At 41.2% G+C, this 18,328-nt stretch overlaps 1 protein-coding gene across 1 annotated transcript in view; it reads left to right on the plus strand.

Moving 5' to 3' along the window:
* Positions 1–18,328, plus strand: part of LOC126176466 (DNA repair and recombination protein RAD54B-like) — a 359,746-nt gene that overhangs the window by 50,492 nt on the left and 290,926 nt on the right. The window contains exons 4-5 of the mRNA XM_049923623.1: positions 13,312–13,407; positions 13,523–13,711. Of these exons, the coding sequence (XP_049779580.1) occupies positions 13,312–13,407; positions 13,523–13,711 (285 nt within the window). The remainder of the gene's footprint in view (positions 1–13,311; positions 13,408–13,522; positions 13,712–18,328) is intronic.

The following is an 18,328-nucleotide window of genomic DNA, read 5'->3' on the forward strand; positions in this document are numbered from 1 at the left end:
AAGATCCTTGTGGATACCTTTGGATGAAGTTGATTTATCAGTTCTACATAATGTTTGTATTGATGTGATACTGGAAATTTTGAGTGGTACAGTATAACCCCTGATTTTGTGTGACCCCGATTTAGTGAGACCTCGATTTAGTGTAAACCTGCATTTAACGGAAGAAATTTCAAGTTCCGAAAATTATTCAATAAGTGCAATGCAATTTTATATTTGATTTAATGTGATTCGCATTACAGCAAAATCTGCATTTAGCGTTAGGAATATTAAATATTGAAAACAATACAAAAGTGGCTTTTGCAGCCCGAATGCAAGCCACACTTGTTTTTCTGGTTTTCGGAATCCATAAAACCGCCTGCAGCTTACATTAGAGTGCAAAGCCTAAGAAGTTCCAAACAATGCTGCTAGTTGGCGCCGTAAGCGCTTGTGACCTTTATTGCTGCTTTTTGCCACTAGAAGCTGCCAGAGAAGCCATTGTGTTAGTTTCAAGTAATGAATGGTAAGATATTTTTTATCATAGGCAAATTTAGCAATTTTTCAAATATTCATAGCAATTAAAAAAAAAACTCTTTACATATACACCATCAAAACTGACATTTTGAAGAAACTTGACAAGCGTGGCTTTACATTTCGACAACTCCAGCTAATGGTAGCAGTGCTCGCAAAAACATTTGTTTCAGTCTGCTTTTGAACTTCAGTAAGACATGGAGACAGCAAAAGTAACAACTTTCAGCTTGTTCCAGCAACAGAAAAGCATTTTCTGGACCAAAACGTGGCCGCCACTATGAGTTGGAAGTCGTAGTGAATGACTTTGTGAGGAAGCAGCGACAGTGCTTACCTGTAACTGCAGAAATAATTCAAGTAAAAGCACATCAGAAAATGTAGGATTTTAAAGGGAGCTGCAATTGGGCCTGAAAAATACGTAGAAAAACTCGTCGCATTTCAGCGCTACATCATCAAACTGCGCACCGGATATTCATGCTGGTTTGCACAGCTGATGGCCATAAACTGCCTTCATTCATTTCACACACAAGACTTTACTGAAGTCCAAAGTGTTTCCTAAAGATATTATTATACATGCTAACGAAATTGGCTGGTTCATGGAGGACATGGTTTGAGTGGATCAGACATGTCTGGCAAAGTCATCCTGGTACCTTGCTAGGTTTGCCATGTATGCTTGTGTTAGATTCGTACGCAGGTCACTATACACCAGCTGTGGAAAATGATTGTTTAAACAAACCTTTTATGGAAAAGGAGAAAAATATGTATGCACAGTGCCTAATGAAAGAAGATAGGCAATTAACACCTACAGGACATGTTAAGTGTGTAAGCTTGTCTCAAGTGTGCATGTGCAGTAGTCAATCTTGGAAATGTCTCCCAAGTGAAACTGTTTGTCACGCATTTAAAAAATATTGTATTTCTAATGCACTTGATGGCACAGAGGATGATGCTTTGTACGAAAGTAGTGACAAGGAGTTGCTAGCATTAATAATAAAACATAAAAAATCATGACTGTGTTCTGGTATGCAGTGTAGCGAGCTCGCCTGCGACGTCACTGCTGACAGCTCACGTGCGTGTAGATCTGGAACACTGTATTTCGGTAGATATTGTGAATTTTCACTGTTGTCAGTGTTTTGTGATGTAATTGTAATTTTAAGTGTCCCAAATCCCTGAGAAGTAGGGCCACTTAATACTCTATCCATCATATTGTCACATGGAAGAAGGCGTAATAGCTGAATGACGAACACTAACTTCACTTAACAAAGGTTTATTCAGCTCTTGCACATACAAGAGCGCAGTGAACTGCTTCTGGCCAGAACACATACAGTATATATACAGCTACAGAACATTCCAGTACAATGATTCTTGACATTTGTGGATACTTCTAGAATGTACTCGAACTGAATATAGAAATTAAAATTGTACAGTCCAGCTGAGTTTTGAACTCGCAACCCTCCATTTAACAGTTTTGAATCATAACCACTACACCACGGTGCTACTCAGCTTCTTCTGCGACATGTCTCCCTCCTTAAGAGAACAGCGTCTCGGTGTTAAGCCTCCTAGTCTGGGAACAAGTCGTCGGTCCTGCATACTTAGACTCCCAATGACTGATGTTCGCCCTGTCAGTGATCTTCTTAGAACTTCTTTTGCTGCTACACTCTTCATCACCTTTGCTGCCTGTCGCTGCAGCTTTGAGTTTACCCTGGGTTGCAGGATCCTTGTAGGGCTTCATTGGAAGGACATTTACCATATCTCTGATTTTTCGTCGTCTTGTGTCGGGGTCGAAATCTTCAACTTCATAAGTAACATAAGACAACTGTCTTACAACCTTATAAGGTCCAAACTAGTGCCTGAGGAGCTTCTCAGAGAGACCAACCTTCTAAACAGGAGTGAAGATCCAGACGAGGTCACCAGACTGGTAGACAACAGGGCATACCTTTGGCGACCGTTTTCTTGAGCCTGCAGCATGCGGAGTCGAGCTAACTGCCCAGCTTCCTCAGCTCTGGTTAACACCTGGCCAATGTAGTCATTGTCCACGTCATCAGGATGTAACGGAAATACAGTGTCCATCGTCGTCGTCTCCTCACGCCCATGCACTAGGAGAAATGGCATAAGTGATGTGGTGTCTTGTTTGCTGGTGTTGTAGGCAAACATCACAAAAGGTAGCACCTCATCCCAGTTGCTCTGCTCAACGTTGACGAACATTGATTGCATCTTGGCCAAGGTCTTGTTAAGGCATTCAGTAAGCCTGTTAGTTTGGGGTTGGTAGGCACTCGTCATGTGATGAGTAACGTTGCACTGACGGTTTATCTCTGTCACAAGATCCGTAATTAACGATCTTGGGGCACAGTGTTTTAATAAAATGTCTTCCACGATGAATTTGGCTACCTCGGATGCTTCGACTATTTTCTCGGCTTTTGTAATGGCATAGAGTGTTAGATAATCAGTGCAAACAATAATCCATCTAATGCCACTAGCAGATGTGGAGGTCAATCCCAACACGCTGGAAAGGCATTTCAGTTGGTGGAATTGGTATGTCGGCCAGGTGGTTTCTGAGGAACTGCTTTTCTCCTCTGGCACTCACGACAGTGCGACATATAGTGACGGAGACTCCTAAATAAACCTGGCCAGAAAAATCTCTTGCGGATACTATTGTATGTCTTAATAAATCCTAAATGTCTGGCCTCAGGTGTGTCATGGAATTTCTGTAGAACATCTAAGCGCATGTGTTTAGGAATCACTGGTAGCCACCTCTTTCCTAAGGGATCAAAGTTTTTCTTGCAAAGCAATCCATTAACTACCTTAAATTGTCCTTTCACATCCTCTGACCGATTTAAGGGAAGCATAATTTGAGATATCTTGGCGTCCTTCTGCTCAGCAGAGAGATCCTGGAGTGCAGCGAGACAGTCACTGTCTTCATCAAAGTCTTGATGGCCTTGCACAGGGTTTCTTGAGAGACAGTCGGCATCTTGATGTTTTCTCCCACATTGGAACACTATGGTAATGTCATACTCTTGAAGACGTAGTGCCCACCTGGCGAGTCGTCCTGTTGGATCCTTAATACTTGTCAACCAACAAAGTGAATGATAGTCCGTAATAACTGTGAATGGTCTTCCATAGAGTTACTATCGGAATTTGCACATGACCGAGATCACAGCAAGACATTCTCTGTCTGTAGTGGAGTAGTTTCTCTCGGCTTTTGTAAGTGTCCTAGAAACATAGGCCATAACCTTCTCTTTTCCATCCGAAATTTGCACCAGAACAGCACTGATTCCATACCCACTGGCATCTGTGTGTAGTTCTGTAGGTGCTCTCTTATCATACAGACCAAGTACAGGATCAGTCATCAGAGCTTTTCGCAGCGCATTAAAAGAATGTTGTTGACCGCCACCCCAGATAAATTTAGCATCGGCTTTTAACAACTCTTGGAGTGGCCTGCCTTTGATACGAAAGTCTTTGATAAAACGACGGTAATAAGAACATAATCCGAGGAAGCCTCTCACATCTCTAATACTTTTAGGAATAGGAAATTCCGTTATAGATCTCACCTTTTCTGGGTCTGGCTGCACACCTTCATTTGACACAAGATGTCCAAGTATTTTGATTTCTTTTGCTCCAAAAAGATACTTTCTTGGATTACGTTTCAGTCCGCCTTGTTGGAAGCACTTAAGAACGGTGCTCTGTCTTTTTATATGTTCATCAAATGTCTCTGAGAACACTATAATGTCATTTAAATAACAGACACATCATCCACTTCAGGTGACGTAGAAGATCATCCATCATACCTTCAAAAGTTGCTGGTACATTACACAAACCAAACGGCATTACCTTAAACTCATACAGGCCCGCAGGGGTGATGAATGCAGTTTTCTCACGATCAGCCTCATCTACTTCGATTTGCCAGTATCCCGAGTACATGTCCATGGTTGAGAAAAACTTAGCCCCGTTCAGACAATCTAGTGTATCGTCAATTCATAGAAGAGGGTAAACGTCCTTTTTAGTTGTCTTATTAAGCTTCCTGTAATCAACACAAAAGCGCCAACTGCCATCCTTCTTCCTGACGAGGACCACTGGTTACGACCATGGGCTCTGCGAATGCTGACTGATGTCATTCTTAATCATTGTCTCTACCTTGTTGTGAATTATTCAACGTACCGTTGCTGGCACACGATATGCTCTCTGGCTTATTGGTTGATGGTCTCCACTGTAAATCCAGTGCTTCAGTGTCGATTTGTCGGATTTGCTCTTCACCTGTGGACTGAAGATTTCAGAGAACTCTTGAAGAATGGCAAGTAGCTTCTTCTGTTGTTTCTTAGTGAGATTTGGTGATAGTCGAGCTAGAAGATCTTGTCTCATAGTGGTAGTGCTAATTTTGCTCACAGACTCGGCATGGGAGATTTCTGTGACGCTCAGCTGTTTTGCAATTAATGGCTCAGCATTTGCTACGCACATGCATCTTGGAAGGATCTGCGGTTCTTGGCGACAGTTAACTATCCACAATTCACCGAACCCGTTCTTAAATGAGATGTCAGAGCCTGGGATGACCAAGTTATTCTCCAGTGGTACGCTTCTCTTACATTCCACTACAAGATCCGTGGGTTGATGCATGACATACATATGACAGTTACCTTTCTAGCACTGACCACAGGAATGATCACTTCATCCGGCACTCAGTCTCCACACACTCGGGTGCGAATCCTCCTGTCCACAGTATCTCATCTCGTCTAGCATAATCTTCGAGGGACCACAATCTCTAATTGCCTGAGAAGCTTTCAAAGAGTCCCATCCGAGAATGACGTCATGACTACACTCTTGTAAGACTATGAATTCTAAGGGCTGTGAATGGCCACATATACCAACATGAATGGTACATCTTCCTGTAGGTTTTACATATTTCCCATTAGCCACCTTCAACAGAGATGTTTTGTTGTCGATGAATACAGTTTTCTGCAACTAGCGACGGTACTTCTCCGAAATGACTGAGTATGATGCTGCTGAGTCCACAAGAGCATGGGCTGGTTGGCCATCTGTGAAGATATCGACGTAGTTTCCCATCGTTTTTGTAGTGCTTAACGGCGGAGGATTTTTCTCTTTTGTGGCCTCACCTCCAAGGAAGGTCGCACCCTTTAGTTTTCCAGGTTGCGGCAGCTAGATGATCGGCTGGAGCTTCTAAACAGCAGTGAGACCTTGATCGCATGTTGGGGAGCATCCTCTCCAGCGGTTAGCTTGCAGCAATGGTGACCTACGTCATCCTGCACCCACATCTTCTTGTTCATCTTCGTTGTCCCGGAGTTGGCGTCAGCTAAGATCGGTTGTTGTCTTCTGGCGCAGGTGTCATCAAATATCCGCCACCTTTCTTGACAATAGCGGACCACATGTCCCGGTTGTCCGCAGTGGAAACATACTGGTTGGTTATCCTGGGTCCTCCAGACATCAATCTTCCTTGGTTCCCAAACAGATTCCTCATGCGGCATTGTAGGAACATAACTGTGCATGGGTCTCGACATTTTTGCCATTTTAAAAGGAAATGAAAGACAAGAGGTTGGGTTCAATGTCTGTTCGACTTCCTTCCTTACGACCTCTTGAAGCGTCTCGGTTTTTTGCTCACCGTGCAATCCAAGTGCCTTCTGAACTTCCTCTCTCACTATCCGAGGAAGAACACTTGTGAAATCAGTTGCTTCCTCCATCACAGACATCCGTTCAAACTTCTTGCCTAAAATTCTTTTTTGATGCAATGTCTTGATATACTGGCACCATTTTATGAAGTCGTCTACTGTCAAAACCTCCTGCAGGAGTAGGGCTTGCTACATGTCCTCAGCAATACCCTTCATGAGATGTGCAACCTTATCTTCCTCCTTCATTCTAGGATCCACTATTTTGCACAGCTCCAAGACGTCTTGAATGTAGGAAGCTGTAGTTTCTCCTGGACGCTGTGCCCTACACTTTATCTTCAGCCTTGCACTTCTGTCATTGTGTGTCGCCAAAATACTTGCACAGTTCTGCCTGGAATACTTCCCAGCTTTTGAACTTCTCCTCATTCTCATACCATTACTTGGCAGTGCCCTCCAAATAGAAAAATAAGTTAGCCAAACACACAGTGTCATTCCATTTGTTACATTTAGCTATACGCTCATATACCCTCAGCTACTTGTTTGGATCTTGGCCATCGTCATCAGAGAACCTGGAAGGATGTCTCATGTGGTGGCACACACTTGCTGTCATCTTCTTCTGTCTCCAGTAGATTGTGATCTGTTGAATATGGCTCGAACTCGGGTTTCTCACAACATAAACGGCGGCTCTGTCGTGGCCTGATTGGAGCCACTGTGTCATCAATAATGTGCGCTATCACAAGTTCCAATATCCAGCATCTTCACTTAACAAAGGTTTATTCAGCACTTGCACGTACAAGAGCGTGAAACGAACTGTCTCCGGCCAGAACACATACCGTATATATACAGCCACAGAACATTCCAGTACAATGATTCTTGACATTTGTGGATACTTCTAGAATGTACTCGAACCAAATGTAGAAATTAAAATTATACAGTCCAGGTGAGTTTTGAACTCATGTCCCTCCATTTAACAGTTTTGTATCATAACCACCACACCATGGTGCTACTCAGCTTCTTCTGCGAGAATATGATGAGCCATATCTTTCACTTTTTAGTGAGGCTTGAAATCGGGGTAAAATTTATTTATTTATTTATTTACTTTTTTTTACCCCGAGTCTCACTTCTGGGGTGCGGCTTGCATCTGAGGTCGGCTTGCAATCGGGTAAATGTGGTAACTACAGTATTTGCAGCAGTTTCTAGTGGAATTTTTTGGAACTTCCGTAGGCTTCGCCTCCAAATGCAAGCATAATGTAATATGGGCTTTAAGAACCTATGAACCCCATCACTTATATTGGATACAATCAATCATCTTCCATATTGATTCCTCGGTACATGCACAAGCAAGCTCGAACTTAGCCAACCGCGGCCAAAGACTAACAATGTACAGCGTGCTAACACTCACGCCGCTTTGCAAGCTTGTATGCGGCCGAGCTCTGTCAGAGTCTGTACGTTCATTGCAGCATTACAGTGTAGCGTCAGTTTACGCAAGTTTGCATCAGTTCATGTATTATTGTGTATTGCATAGAGAATCCAGCTGTATATCAGTTTTTTCACTCACATTTGTTGTTGTAGTGAAGTTGACTATGGCAGCAAAAAGAAAAACTCTATCTGACGTGGAGAAAGTGAACTGATTCGGGAAGTGGAGAGAGATGCAAATGTGCTTGTAAGTGAAATGGCTCGACGCCTGGGACTTGCACAGTCTTCATTGTCAGGAATATTGGAGAATAAGGAGAAGATTCTGGATCAAGAAACACAGTGCAGTTCAAAAGCAAAGCAGAGAAAAAATTTTAAAAAGTCGCCATGCGAAGAAATGGAATCGAAGCTAATGGAGTGGTTCAGTGGAGCACTTGCTCCATATACGATATCAGGGAAACTTGGGCTAACAGAAGTCAAAGCTTCGAATGGTTGGCTGGATAGTTTCAAAAAACGCTATGGGATAACTTGCAGGGCAGTACGTGGAGAGAGTGCTGCAGTTAATGATGAAAGTGTTGAACATCGGAAAGAAGAGGTACTACCACCCCTACATGGAAGGTTTCGAATCTTGGGATGTGTACAGTGTGGATGAAACAGGCCTGTGTTACCAACTCATGCCCTCTAAAACCTTAAGTGTTAAAGAAGAAGCATGCCATGGAGGAAGAATGAGAAAGCAGAGAATTACTACTGTTCTCTTATGCAGCAATGCAGATAGCAGTGACAAGCTGGATCCCATAGTAATTAGAAAGTTCCACAAACCACGTTGCTTTAAGAACAGTGCTATGCTGCCATGTAAGCATTATAGCAACAAAAGTGCTTGGATGACTGCGGACTTGGTCAAAAAGTTCTTGCAAGCTTTTAATACACGAATGGGTGCTAGAAACAGGAAGGTCATTCTCTTTATGGATAAGTGTCTTGCTCATCCAACAGACTTAGGATTTCTGTGGAATGTGAAAGTGCATTTCTTTCCTGCAAATTGCACTATCGGACTCCAGCCCATGGATCTATGGATTATTCATAGCCTGAAAACCAAGTATTGGAAAGCTCTTGTCCTTAAGGCACTTGCCTTTATTGATAGGAATGAAGTGCTTAAATTGAACATCCTGCAAGCAATGCATGTGCTCATAGGAGCTTGGAAAATGGTAATTAAGAAAACCATCTCAAATTGCTTTCATATGGCTGTATTTAATGAAATGAGCACTCATGACAAAGATGGTGACGAAGCAGTAGTGGACATGCATGATTGCCTGCAGGTATCCAACAATTTACCCCTCATATATGATGAATTTTTGGCTTGTGATGATGATGACATCACTACATGCACCCGAGATGTTGAGGAAATCTGCAAAGATGAAGTAAAGCAGAATGATGAAGATATCCAAGAAGACAATGATGTTAGGGATGAAGAAATGCAAACACTGTCCTTCAGTGAAGCTACTGCCAGCATAAACATTGTTCGGAGATTTGTCACAGCATTTAAAGTGGAAAACCCTGTAATAGACAGAGTAAATCAATTGGAGATGGACATTTAGTACCTAAAATCCAACAGTGCTAAAAAGCAGACTACCATTTTTGATTACAGGTATTTCAAAAAATGAGGCACTGTGGAAGTTGTGTAAATATGTGTTGTATATAGGAAAAGTAACTCGATTTATTATATTATTGTAATTGTGTAAGTATTTTGTGAATGTTTTAATTCTGTAGTGTGCTGGGAAACTACAATCTTTGACTACTGTATTAGTGCTACAGAAAAAGATTACAGTATAGTGTGTAGGGTGGGTATATCGTTGTTTTATTGCTGTTATTGTGTGAATTATGTGTGTTGGTGCAATTCATGTCAATACAGGCAAAGAGTTCTGGAAAAGGTTTGCTTTCTATTGAAACCTCGATTTAAAGTAAACCCCCATTTAATGTTAAAAATTCTGGCCCCTAGAAAAATTTTAAATAGGGTTTCTACTGTATTTAAAAAAAAAATGGACTGAGTTAAGATAACCATCCACCATTTAGTGAAGGAATTGGGCAGGGAGACAGGTGCCCAAACAAAAATTGAAATAGTTCATCTTATGATTTTGTATTATTCTTTAGAACACACACACACACACACACACACACACACACACACACACACACACACACACACCACTGAGAGAGAGAGAGAGAGAGAGAGAGAGAGAGAGAGAGAGAGAGAGAGAGAGAGAGAGAGAGAGAGAGAGAGCACTGGCTGACTGACTGACAGACTGACTGACCGTGTTGCATAAGGTAAGATGGAGTAGGATAGACATTCCAAAAAAAAAAAAAAAAAAAAAAAAAAAAAGAGAGAGAGAGGAAATGAAGATTTATAGACATGTAGAAACATAAATCAAACTAAATTCAAGTAATGATATGAATATAATAGAAGGAAACATTCCACGTGGGAAAAAAATGTATCTAAAAACAAAGATGATTTGACTTACCAAACGAAAGCACTGGCACGTCGATACACACACACACAAAAATACACACAAAATTCTATCTTTCACAACCAACGGCTCCCTCGTCAGGAAAGAGGGAAGGAGAGGGAAAGACGAAAGGATTTGGGTTTTAAGGGAGAGGGTAAGGAGTCATTCCAATCCCGGGAGCGGAAAGACTTACCTGAGGGGGAAAAAAGGACAGGTATACACGCGCGCGCGCACACACACACACATATCCATCCACACATATACAGGCACAAGCAGACATATACAGAGGCAAAGAGTTTGGGCAGAGACGTCAGTCGAGGCGGAAGTGCAGAGGCAAAGATGTTGTTGAATGACAGGTGAGGTATGAGTGGCGGCAACTTGAAATTAGCGGAGATTGAGGCCTGGTGGATTACGGGAAGAGAGGATGTATTGAAGAGCAAGTTCCCATCTCCGGAGTTCGGATAGGTTGGTGTTAGTGGGAAGTATCCAGATAACCCGGACGGTGTAACACTGTGCCAATATGTGCTGGCCGTGCACCAAGGCATGTTTAGCCACAGGGTGATCCTCATTACCAACAAACACTGTCTGCCTGTGTCCATTCATGCGAATGGACAGTTTGTTGCTGGTCATTCCCACATAGAATGCGTCACAGTGTAGGCAGGTCAGTTGGTAGATCACGTGGGTGCTTTCACACGTGGCTCTGCCTTTGATCGTGTACACCTTCCGGGTTACAGGACTGGAGTAGGTGGTGGTGATGGGAGGGTCCTCCCACAGAAGAACCACAAAAGTGCCCCACTTGTGACAGGATACTTTCCGGGGCTGGATCAGACTTTGAATTTGGCTCTCCAGCAGGGATACGACTTCCTCAAATCCTGCCCTGAAATGAGATCCAGCCTTCATGAAATCCTCCCCACTCCACCAAGAGTGTCTTTCCGCCATCCACCTAACCTTCGTAACCTCTTAGTTCATCCCTATGAAATCCCCAGACCACCTTCCCTACCCTCTGGCTCCTACCCTTGTAACCGCCCCCGGTGTAAAACCTGTCCCATGCACCCTCCCACCACCACCTACTCCAGTCCTGTAACCCGGAAGGTGTACACGATCAAAGGCAGAGCCACGTGTGAAAGCACCCACGTGATTTACCAACTGACCTGCCTACACTGTGAAGCGTTCTATGTGGGAATGACCAGCAACAAACTGTCCCTTCGCATGAATGGACACAGGCAGACAGTGTTTGTTGGTAATGAGGATCACCCTGTGGCTAAACATGCCTTGGTGCACGGCCAGCACATCTTGGCACAGTGTTACACTCTCCGGGTTATCTGGATACTTCCCACTAACACCAACCTATCCGAACTCCGGAGATGGGAACTTGCTCTTCAATATATCCTCTCTTCCCGTTATCCACCAGGCCTCAATCTCTGCTAATTTCAAGTTGCCACCACTCATACCTCACCTGTCATTCAACAACATCTTTGCCTCTGCACTTCCGCCTCGACTGACATCTCTGCCCAAACTCTTTGCCTCTGTATATGTCTGCTTGTGCCTGTATATGTGTGGATGGATATGTGTGTGTGTGCGAGTGTGTACCTGTCCTTTTTTCCCCCTAATGTAAGTCTTTCCGCTCCCGGGATTGGAATGACTCCTTACCCTCTCCCTTAAAACCCACATCCTTTCGTCTTTCCCTCTCCTTCCCTCTTTCCTGACGAGGCAACCGTTGGTTGCGAAAGCTAGAATTTTGTGTGTATGTTTGTGTTTGTTTGTGTGTGTATCGACGTGCCAGCGCTTTCGTTTGGTAAGTCAAATCATCTTTGTTTTTAGATAAATTCAAGTAATGTGAGAAATAAGAAACTGTTTGGAGGAGGAATAGTGGTGGGTGAGGGATGGAGCTGTGGAAACAGGGGTGCAAGTGGACTGATGTTAGGAGCTAGTTGAGATTGATAAGAGAGCCAAGAAGTTGAAGGGGGCAGTTCCCACATACACAATTCATAGAAGCTGATAGGGGAGAAAAAGCAAAGGATCTAAAAGAGACAGCTGGTGAAGAGAGACAGGTAATTTCAACAACGTGTCCTGCTAGTGTGTAGTCAACATTGATCATGGTTACAATTTGGCAGCAGCTAGCAGCTGTTCATATGCGTGTTCAGCTGGTTTGTGGTCTGCTCATATAAAAGGCTGTGCAGTAGAGTAAGTATATAATGTAGTTGCTTTTATGTGTGACCTTACTATCAAGGGGTAGGATGTAGGTACCAGTGGCAGGACTGGCAACTGGACCTTTCACATGGATAACAATTGACTTGTGACAAGGGGTGGAAGCATAAGTGGCATAAGGTTGCACCAGGATATTTCATAAATTTGATGGGCAATGGAATACTACTTTGAGAGAGTTGGGAAGGATTTTCAGAGCACTGTAAAAGTTAGTCAGAACCCTCATCAAAGGTGCAATTCGATTCTTTAGTCTGAAGGTGATACTGACTAATGTTTGTGCCCTTTTTGTTTTCAGTTAGTGAGTTATGTTAGGAGTATGAAAGGATTTGTTGTGAAAATGATTTGTACTTAAGTTTGAAGTTTGAGGGGAGGGGGGGGGGGGGGATGTCAGGGGTGGAGTAAGGGTGGGTAGTGCCTCCTGTGAAGGCCTTGCATCCATTTCACTTTCTCTCTATTAACTCACTAAGTTACAGCTCAGATGTCAACCTCCACACACCTGATAGCCAAATAAAATCTCTGTCAACATCAAATGCCATGTGTAAGTATATTACTATTGTCACAAATGAACTAAAATTGGCTCTAAAAGCAAAAATTATTCAACTGTACCTTCTATCGTATGAAACTGACTGTAACAGAAAACTCAAGACTATCTTGCTTCGATGTTTATAAGGATTATACATTTCATTGATCAATATTTTTTGACAGATTAATTGAGCTGCTAATAGTGAGCTTCTGGATGTTTGGCTGACTTGTTGTTTCCATTTTCTGCACAGTATTTTGACGACCGATCCATCCACCTTCTTCAGGTGCTGAGAGTTTTGCTATTTTGTGTACTCGCTATCTGGAACCCAACCAGTCTAGGCAGCAAATAAACTTTCTGAAAGTCTCACAGCATCAGAAGAAGGCAGCTAGGTCGGTCATCAAAATATTGTGCAGAAAGTGGAAACAACAGTTTGACTGAACACCTGGAAGCTTACAACTAATCAGTCGTGGCCAGTAAACCTGAGAGGTGAAATTGAGCTGCTCCTTTTAACTCTTTTATTTCTTTGTTCTACTGTCTCATTATTACTGATTCCTTGCAGGATGTTGGTGGAAAAATTCTAGGCCAGTCTTCGAACGTAAAGGTGTCCTCATTTGAAGATGGTACACGTTTGCTTCTTGGTGGAAAAGAGGCTGAGGTAAGGGGCTTTTGAACATTTTTTGTTGAATTTTCTCCTCTGTTTTTGCTGATATTTTACCATTTGCCATGAATATTAAGTCTCAATACAGTAATATTCTTTTTACTCTCTGCAGATTGTGGATGAAGTGAAAATAACTAACTCTATCAGTGTGTCCAGTAAAAGAATGCCAGACAGGCAGAGTGATCAAAAGCCTACAAAAAAAGCAAGAAAAGACATACCTGTTCTGCATAAAAAACCCTCAAATTTTTGTGGTCAAAATTATAGGCCCTTGGTTATGCCAAGTCCCCCAGATGAGCATCGGGTTAGTACAGAATTCTTAAATCTGTAAGCAGTTCATGTGATTAAAGTTCAAATTCTTAAACATAACATTGTCTAGTAGAGTTCATCTCACATGTAATTATTAATAACTGTTTTAAACATTTGTAGTCTTCTTAACTGAACAATTATTTTGTTTAAGTGATGTAATTATAAATAATGTGTTGATGAAAATGAAACGGTAGTTATTTTTTCATAAAATAAGTTCAAAAAATATTACCTGTAGTTAATCACCAATTTCTGTAATTATACCTATAGAGTCTAGACTGAAACACTTCAGCATAACAAATCATAAAGTAAAGTTCATGAAACAGCATTTATCTTTGTAGATAAAGTTGCGTGAAATTGGCACAAAAAAAGTTTTATGGACTTTCAGTAGTGACAATTCGACCTTTACAAAGCTATACCAAACTGCCTACGAAGTTTTATTTTTTGTTCTTCATGACAGTTGCATTCTGGTCCAAGCTGCCAGACACGGCAGTTATGTGTATGTGATGTGTGCTTGCTTGTGTGAATGAATGTGTGTGTTTTTCCTGTTTTGACTAAGGCTATGGCCAAAAGTTAATGAGTAAGTGTCTTTTCGTTGTGCCTGTGTGCAGCTCCGTGTGCCATTTTTACGCTTAGTATCAATCTGTCTTTTCCTTATATTGTTGATTTTCCGACCAGGAGTTCCTATGTTTTGTATAATGACTGATTTGAAGCATTGGTGTGTTGTGCATTTACATATTGCAATTCTGTTATGGCATTGTTTATGGTAGGCATTAAGGGAACAGATAAAATTGTAACTTCTCTCCATACTCAATAACAAAGCTGACTGAAAACTTTATGTAACTGTCTCGTCAAGCAAATCGGTATGCTAATGAGCACTTTAGTTTCTGGAATTGAAGTTAACAAATTTTCCAGTAATAGTTATCGTTTGTTCAGTGCAGCAGTGTATAATTCCTAACACTTGTGTAGCTTTTGATTCACAATAGCATGAGCTGTTCTAGGAGATCCACCAGAATTGAATTGTGTATGTTCTTGTTCTTATAGTCTCCTGTAATCACTTTTATATTACTCAGTTATACAAAGTACGTAAGTTCATCATGTGGTTCCATTTGTTCATCATGTCTGCACTATCAACTTCTGGTTCTTAATATTTTCTCACAACATAGCTGTATGAATCCTTCACTGTTGTGGTCATTTCAGATCAACACCTTGGATACTGTGGTTCTTTTTAGTTTACATAGGCTATGAAAAATTCTTACTACAGATTGCTTTACTAACCCATTACTGACTGTCTCTGACAATGTTTACTTTAAATGTCATGCACTCATGTCCATGGATGCCACAGTATGCATGCAGCAGCTAGGATACAGTTACTTACAACATACAATAAAATGTTATTCAAGACACATGTGCAATGTGACTGTGATATGCTAAATTAATGTAATTGGGGTCAAAATGGAGGTGGCTGTCCTTACTCCCTGATGGATGATTTACAGAAAAGATGGGTGTGGGTCACATATGAAAATTTGTGCAACACAGATCAGGGACAGATCACCTTACCCAGATTTTAGTGAACCTTGGCATTACCGTATTTACTCGAATCTAAGCCGCACTTTTTTTCCGGTTTTTGTAATCCAAAAAACCGCCTGCGGCTTAGAATCGAGTGCAAAGCAAGCGGAAGTTCTGAAAAATGTTGATAGGTGCCGCCACAACTAACTTCTGCCGTCGAATATATGTAGCGCTACACAGGCATCCTTTGTAGGCACAAAGATAAATACTGGCGCCAAAACCTCTGCGTCAGTAAATAAAATTAAAAAAAAATAAAATTGGAAGACGAGCATTTTTCTCCGCTCGAGTTTCGACCACTGCATTTTCATACATTATCCAACGAAGTAAATACAAATTCCGTATTGTTCATCTTCGAATTTCAATGTACTACGAAAATCCGACTGGTAATACTGGGATTTTTGTCAATATGGCCAACTCTACGTTCTGAATTTTTTCCTACCTGTGAGAAGAGATGGTTGCTAATAGGAACCTGATGAAATGTGAATCACTTGCAGTATTCTCTTCACCACAAGAATAATACGAATATAAACATTTTGCCATGTATTCTTTCATGTTTGCTTCTATCTCATTTAAATCCTGTCTGCCAAATAAACTACGAAACTAGAGTGAGACAACAGCAAACGCGGAAGAATATACGTATCGTGGCATGTTTATATTCGTATTACTCTTATGCCTAATAGTGATACAGTCAGAAATGAAGCACGGCAACTGACTAGATTTTTAAATCTAAGATGACTAATTTCTGTGCAGAATTTGATGTACTAAAGAAGCAGCCGCAGAGATTTTCAAACGGAGAAAAATTTTCGCCATTGTTCAGAACATGTTATATCATATGCAGTCTATTATTTGGTTCTTGTTGATCATTATCAAAGAAAGCAGCAGTGTAAGTAACAACAAATATCAGTCTCTTGCCATTGTTTCGCTAATGTGACGATTCCTTTCTTTTTTTAATTGTAGGCGGCGATAGCGCGCACAAAAGCAAGCCATGCCGCGAGCAGCGACAGGCCGTAAACACGCACTATCAGAATGCGACAAGCAATGGATGACACAGTATATAGTAATGCATTTTCAGCTTACAGTGACTGACGTAAACACCTATAACATTGAAAACGGCACTTATCAGATCAAAGCAAAATAAGCAATCGATTCAAACCAGACGAAGCACGTGAAAAAGGAAGGGTATCCGCATAAATACGGACGGAGCGCGTGACGCATAGCAATGGCTACCTGGTAAAGCTTAACTGCTAAGCTTTCGCCTCGAACCAAACTACTGTAGCTGTATCGTCATTCATTCGACCTAAATTGCGTCTCATATTACAATGGACCAACTTTGTTTTCTCTCCCCTTGAATTTCGAGTCTCAGATTTCAGGTGCGGCTTAGATTTGGGAATTTTTTTTCCCCTTATTTCGAGTCTCATATTTCAGGTGCGGCTTAGATTCGAGTGCGGCTTAGATTCGAGTAAATATGGTAATACTGTATTTGGTAACCTCCAGTTCATCTAATATCTATAAATCCTCACTGTTACCAAAACCTCACTTTTGATGTTGTAAGGTTGAGGCAAAGAGTAGTAGATTGGACATAACCTCTAACAATACTGAAGTTTGGTCTTGTCTCTTTCTCTGTGTCAATGATGGACTCATGTCTTTGTAGCATATAATGACACAGCGTCAAAACCTGGTGATAGCTAGTATAGCAGGATGATACAACTGTATCAACAAGAGGAAGAAAGAAGCATTTTTAAACTTCGAAGAAAGTCCGGAGCAAAGTCCAGTACACACATGTATGGAGGAAAGCAGTTACTGTCTCCTGTTACCACAAACAGTTTACACGATAACACAAGAGGCTCAGAGAGAAGCTGAGGAGAAGGAAACAAGCTCTGTCCACGATAGCTGTTTACAGTACCAGCTGTTGGTTAAAATGTTCAATGAGAGTGGAGAATGTGGGTTTAGACAGGACTATTGTGCATGAAATTGTTACCAAGGATTTGCAGATGTGCTGATCTGTTAGGCATGATGATAACATGCACAATCCCACTTCCCTGCTAGTCCAAAAGCACATCATGAAGACCAATGTAGAAGTGCTGCTCCAACCCTTGTACAGAAACGATCTGTCTCCCAACAACTTATTGTTTTCTTGTATTTAGGGAATGCTAACACTCCTCTTTTCAACAGTTACTTGTCAGTTAAGCATGATGAAAATGTAGGATGCTGTACCAAATGTTAAAAATATTATATGATTCCTGTGCTTTATTTTTAACAACAAACTAACTTGGCAGTCAATTACCTGATGTGTCAGAGATTGCTCAATGAACAGAAAAACCTAAGGGCCTCAGCCGATGGGCATGATAAACTGAGAGGTCATGTGTTTCTGATGTTCTCCAAGGCAGTCGTTTGAATATGGCTGTACAATGTTTATGTCAGCAAAGAAATTTTATTTTAAGAATTGAGTATTTTACTGTCAACTGTTTGACATCTACAGAGGCCTTCCACTCTTGAAGTATTTAAAAAGTGAACACAAAGTTTATGAAACACTTACGGAATAGACCACCATTTTGTCTGCATACAAGAGACAGTATGATTGTAGCATATACTCTGTTTCATAAATCTTATATACCTATTGACGATTTTATGTTTATGTTGCTAATACTTTTTTAAAAAAGTGATTTTACTGTGATGTACACACAAGCTTCCAAAATAGTGAACAAATTAGGGTATATTGCAGTATCCTTTTGTTGTATCCATATGTTGTGTCTTTAATTTGTTCGTTATTCATGACACAGAACTGAAAGATGTAATGATGATCCCAGAGTACTTAGACATCTCTGTCAAGCAAACTTTCTGCTCCATTTCTTGTAATGTTCAACAATTTTTACAACAAACGTAACCAGCAGATAGAACCATCCAGAACATTCAAGACAGCCTCAAATACTCCTCATTTCAAGGAAAGGAGATGTTTTTTAGTTTGATGGGATGTATTGGGGTAGGCAGAAATGTCCCAGCATGTGTATGATAAAATGAGGCAGATCAACTTTATACAAATATGTAT

The sequence above is a fragment of the Schistocerca cancellata genome, chromosome 3 (genome assembly GCF_023864275.1).
Source record: "Schistocerca cancellata isolate TAMUIC-IGC-003103 chromosome 3, iqSchCanc2.1, whole genome shotgun sequence".
NCBI lineage: Eukaryota > Metazoa > Arthropoda > Insecta > Orthoptera > Acrididae > Schistocerca > Schistocerca cancellata.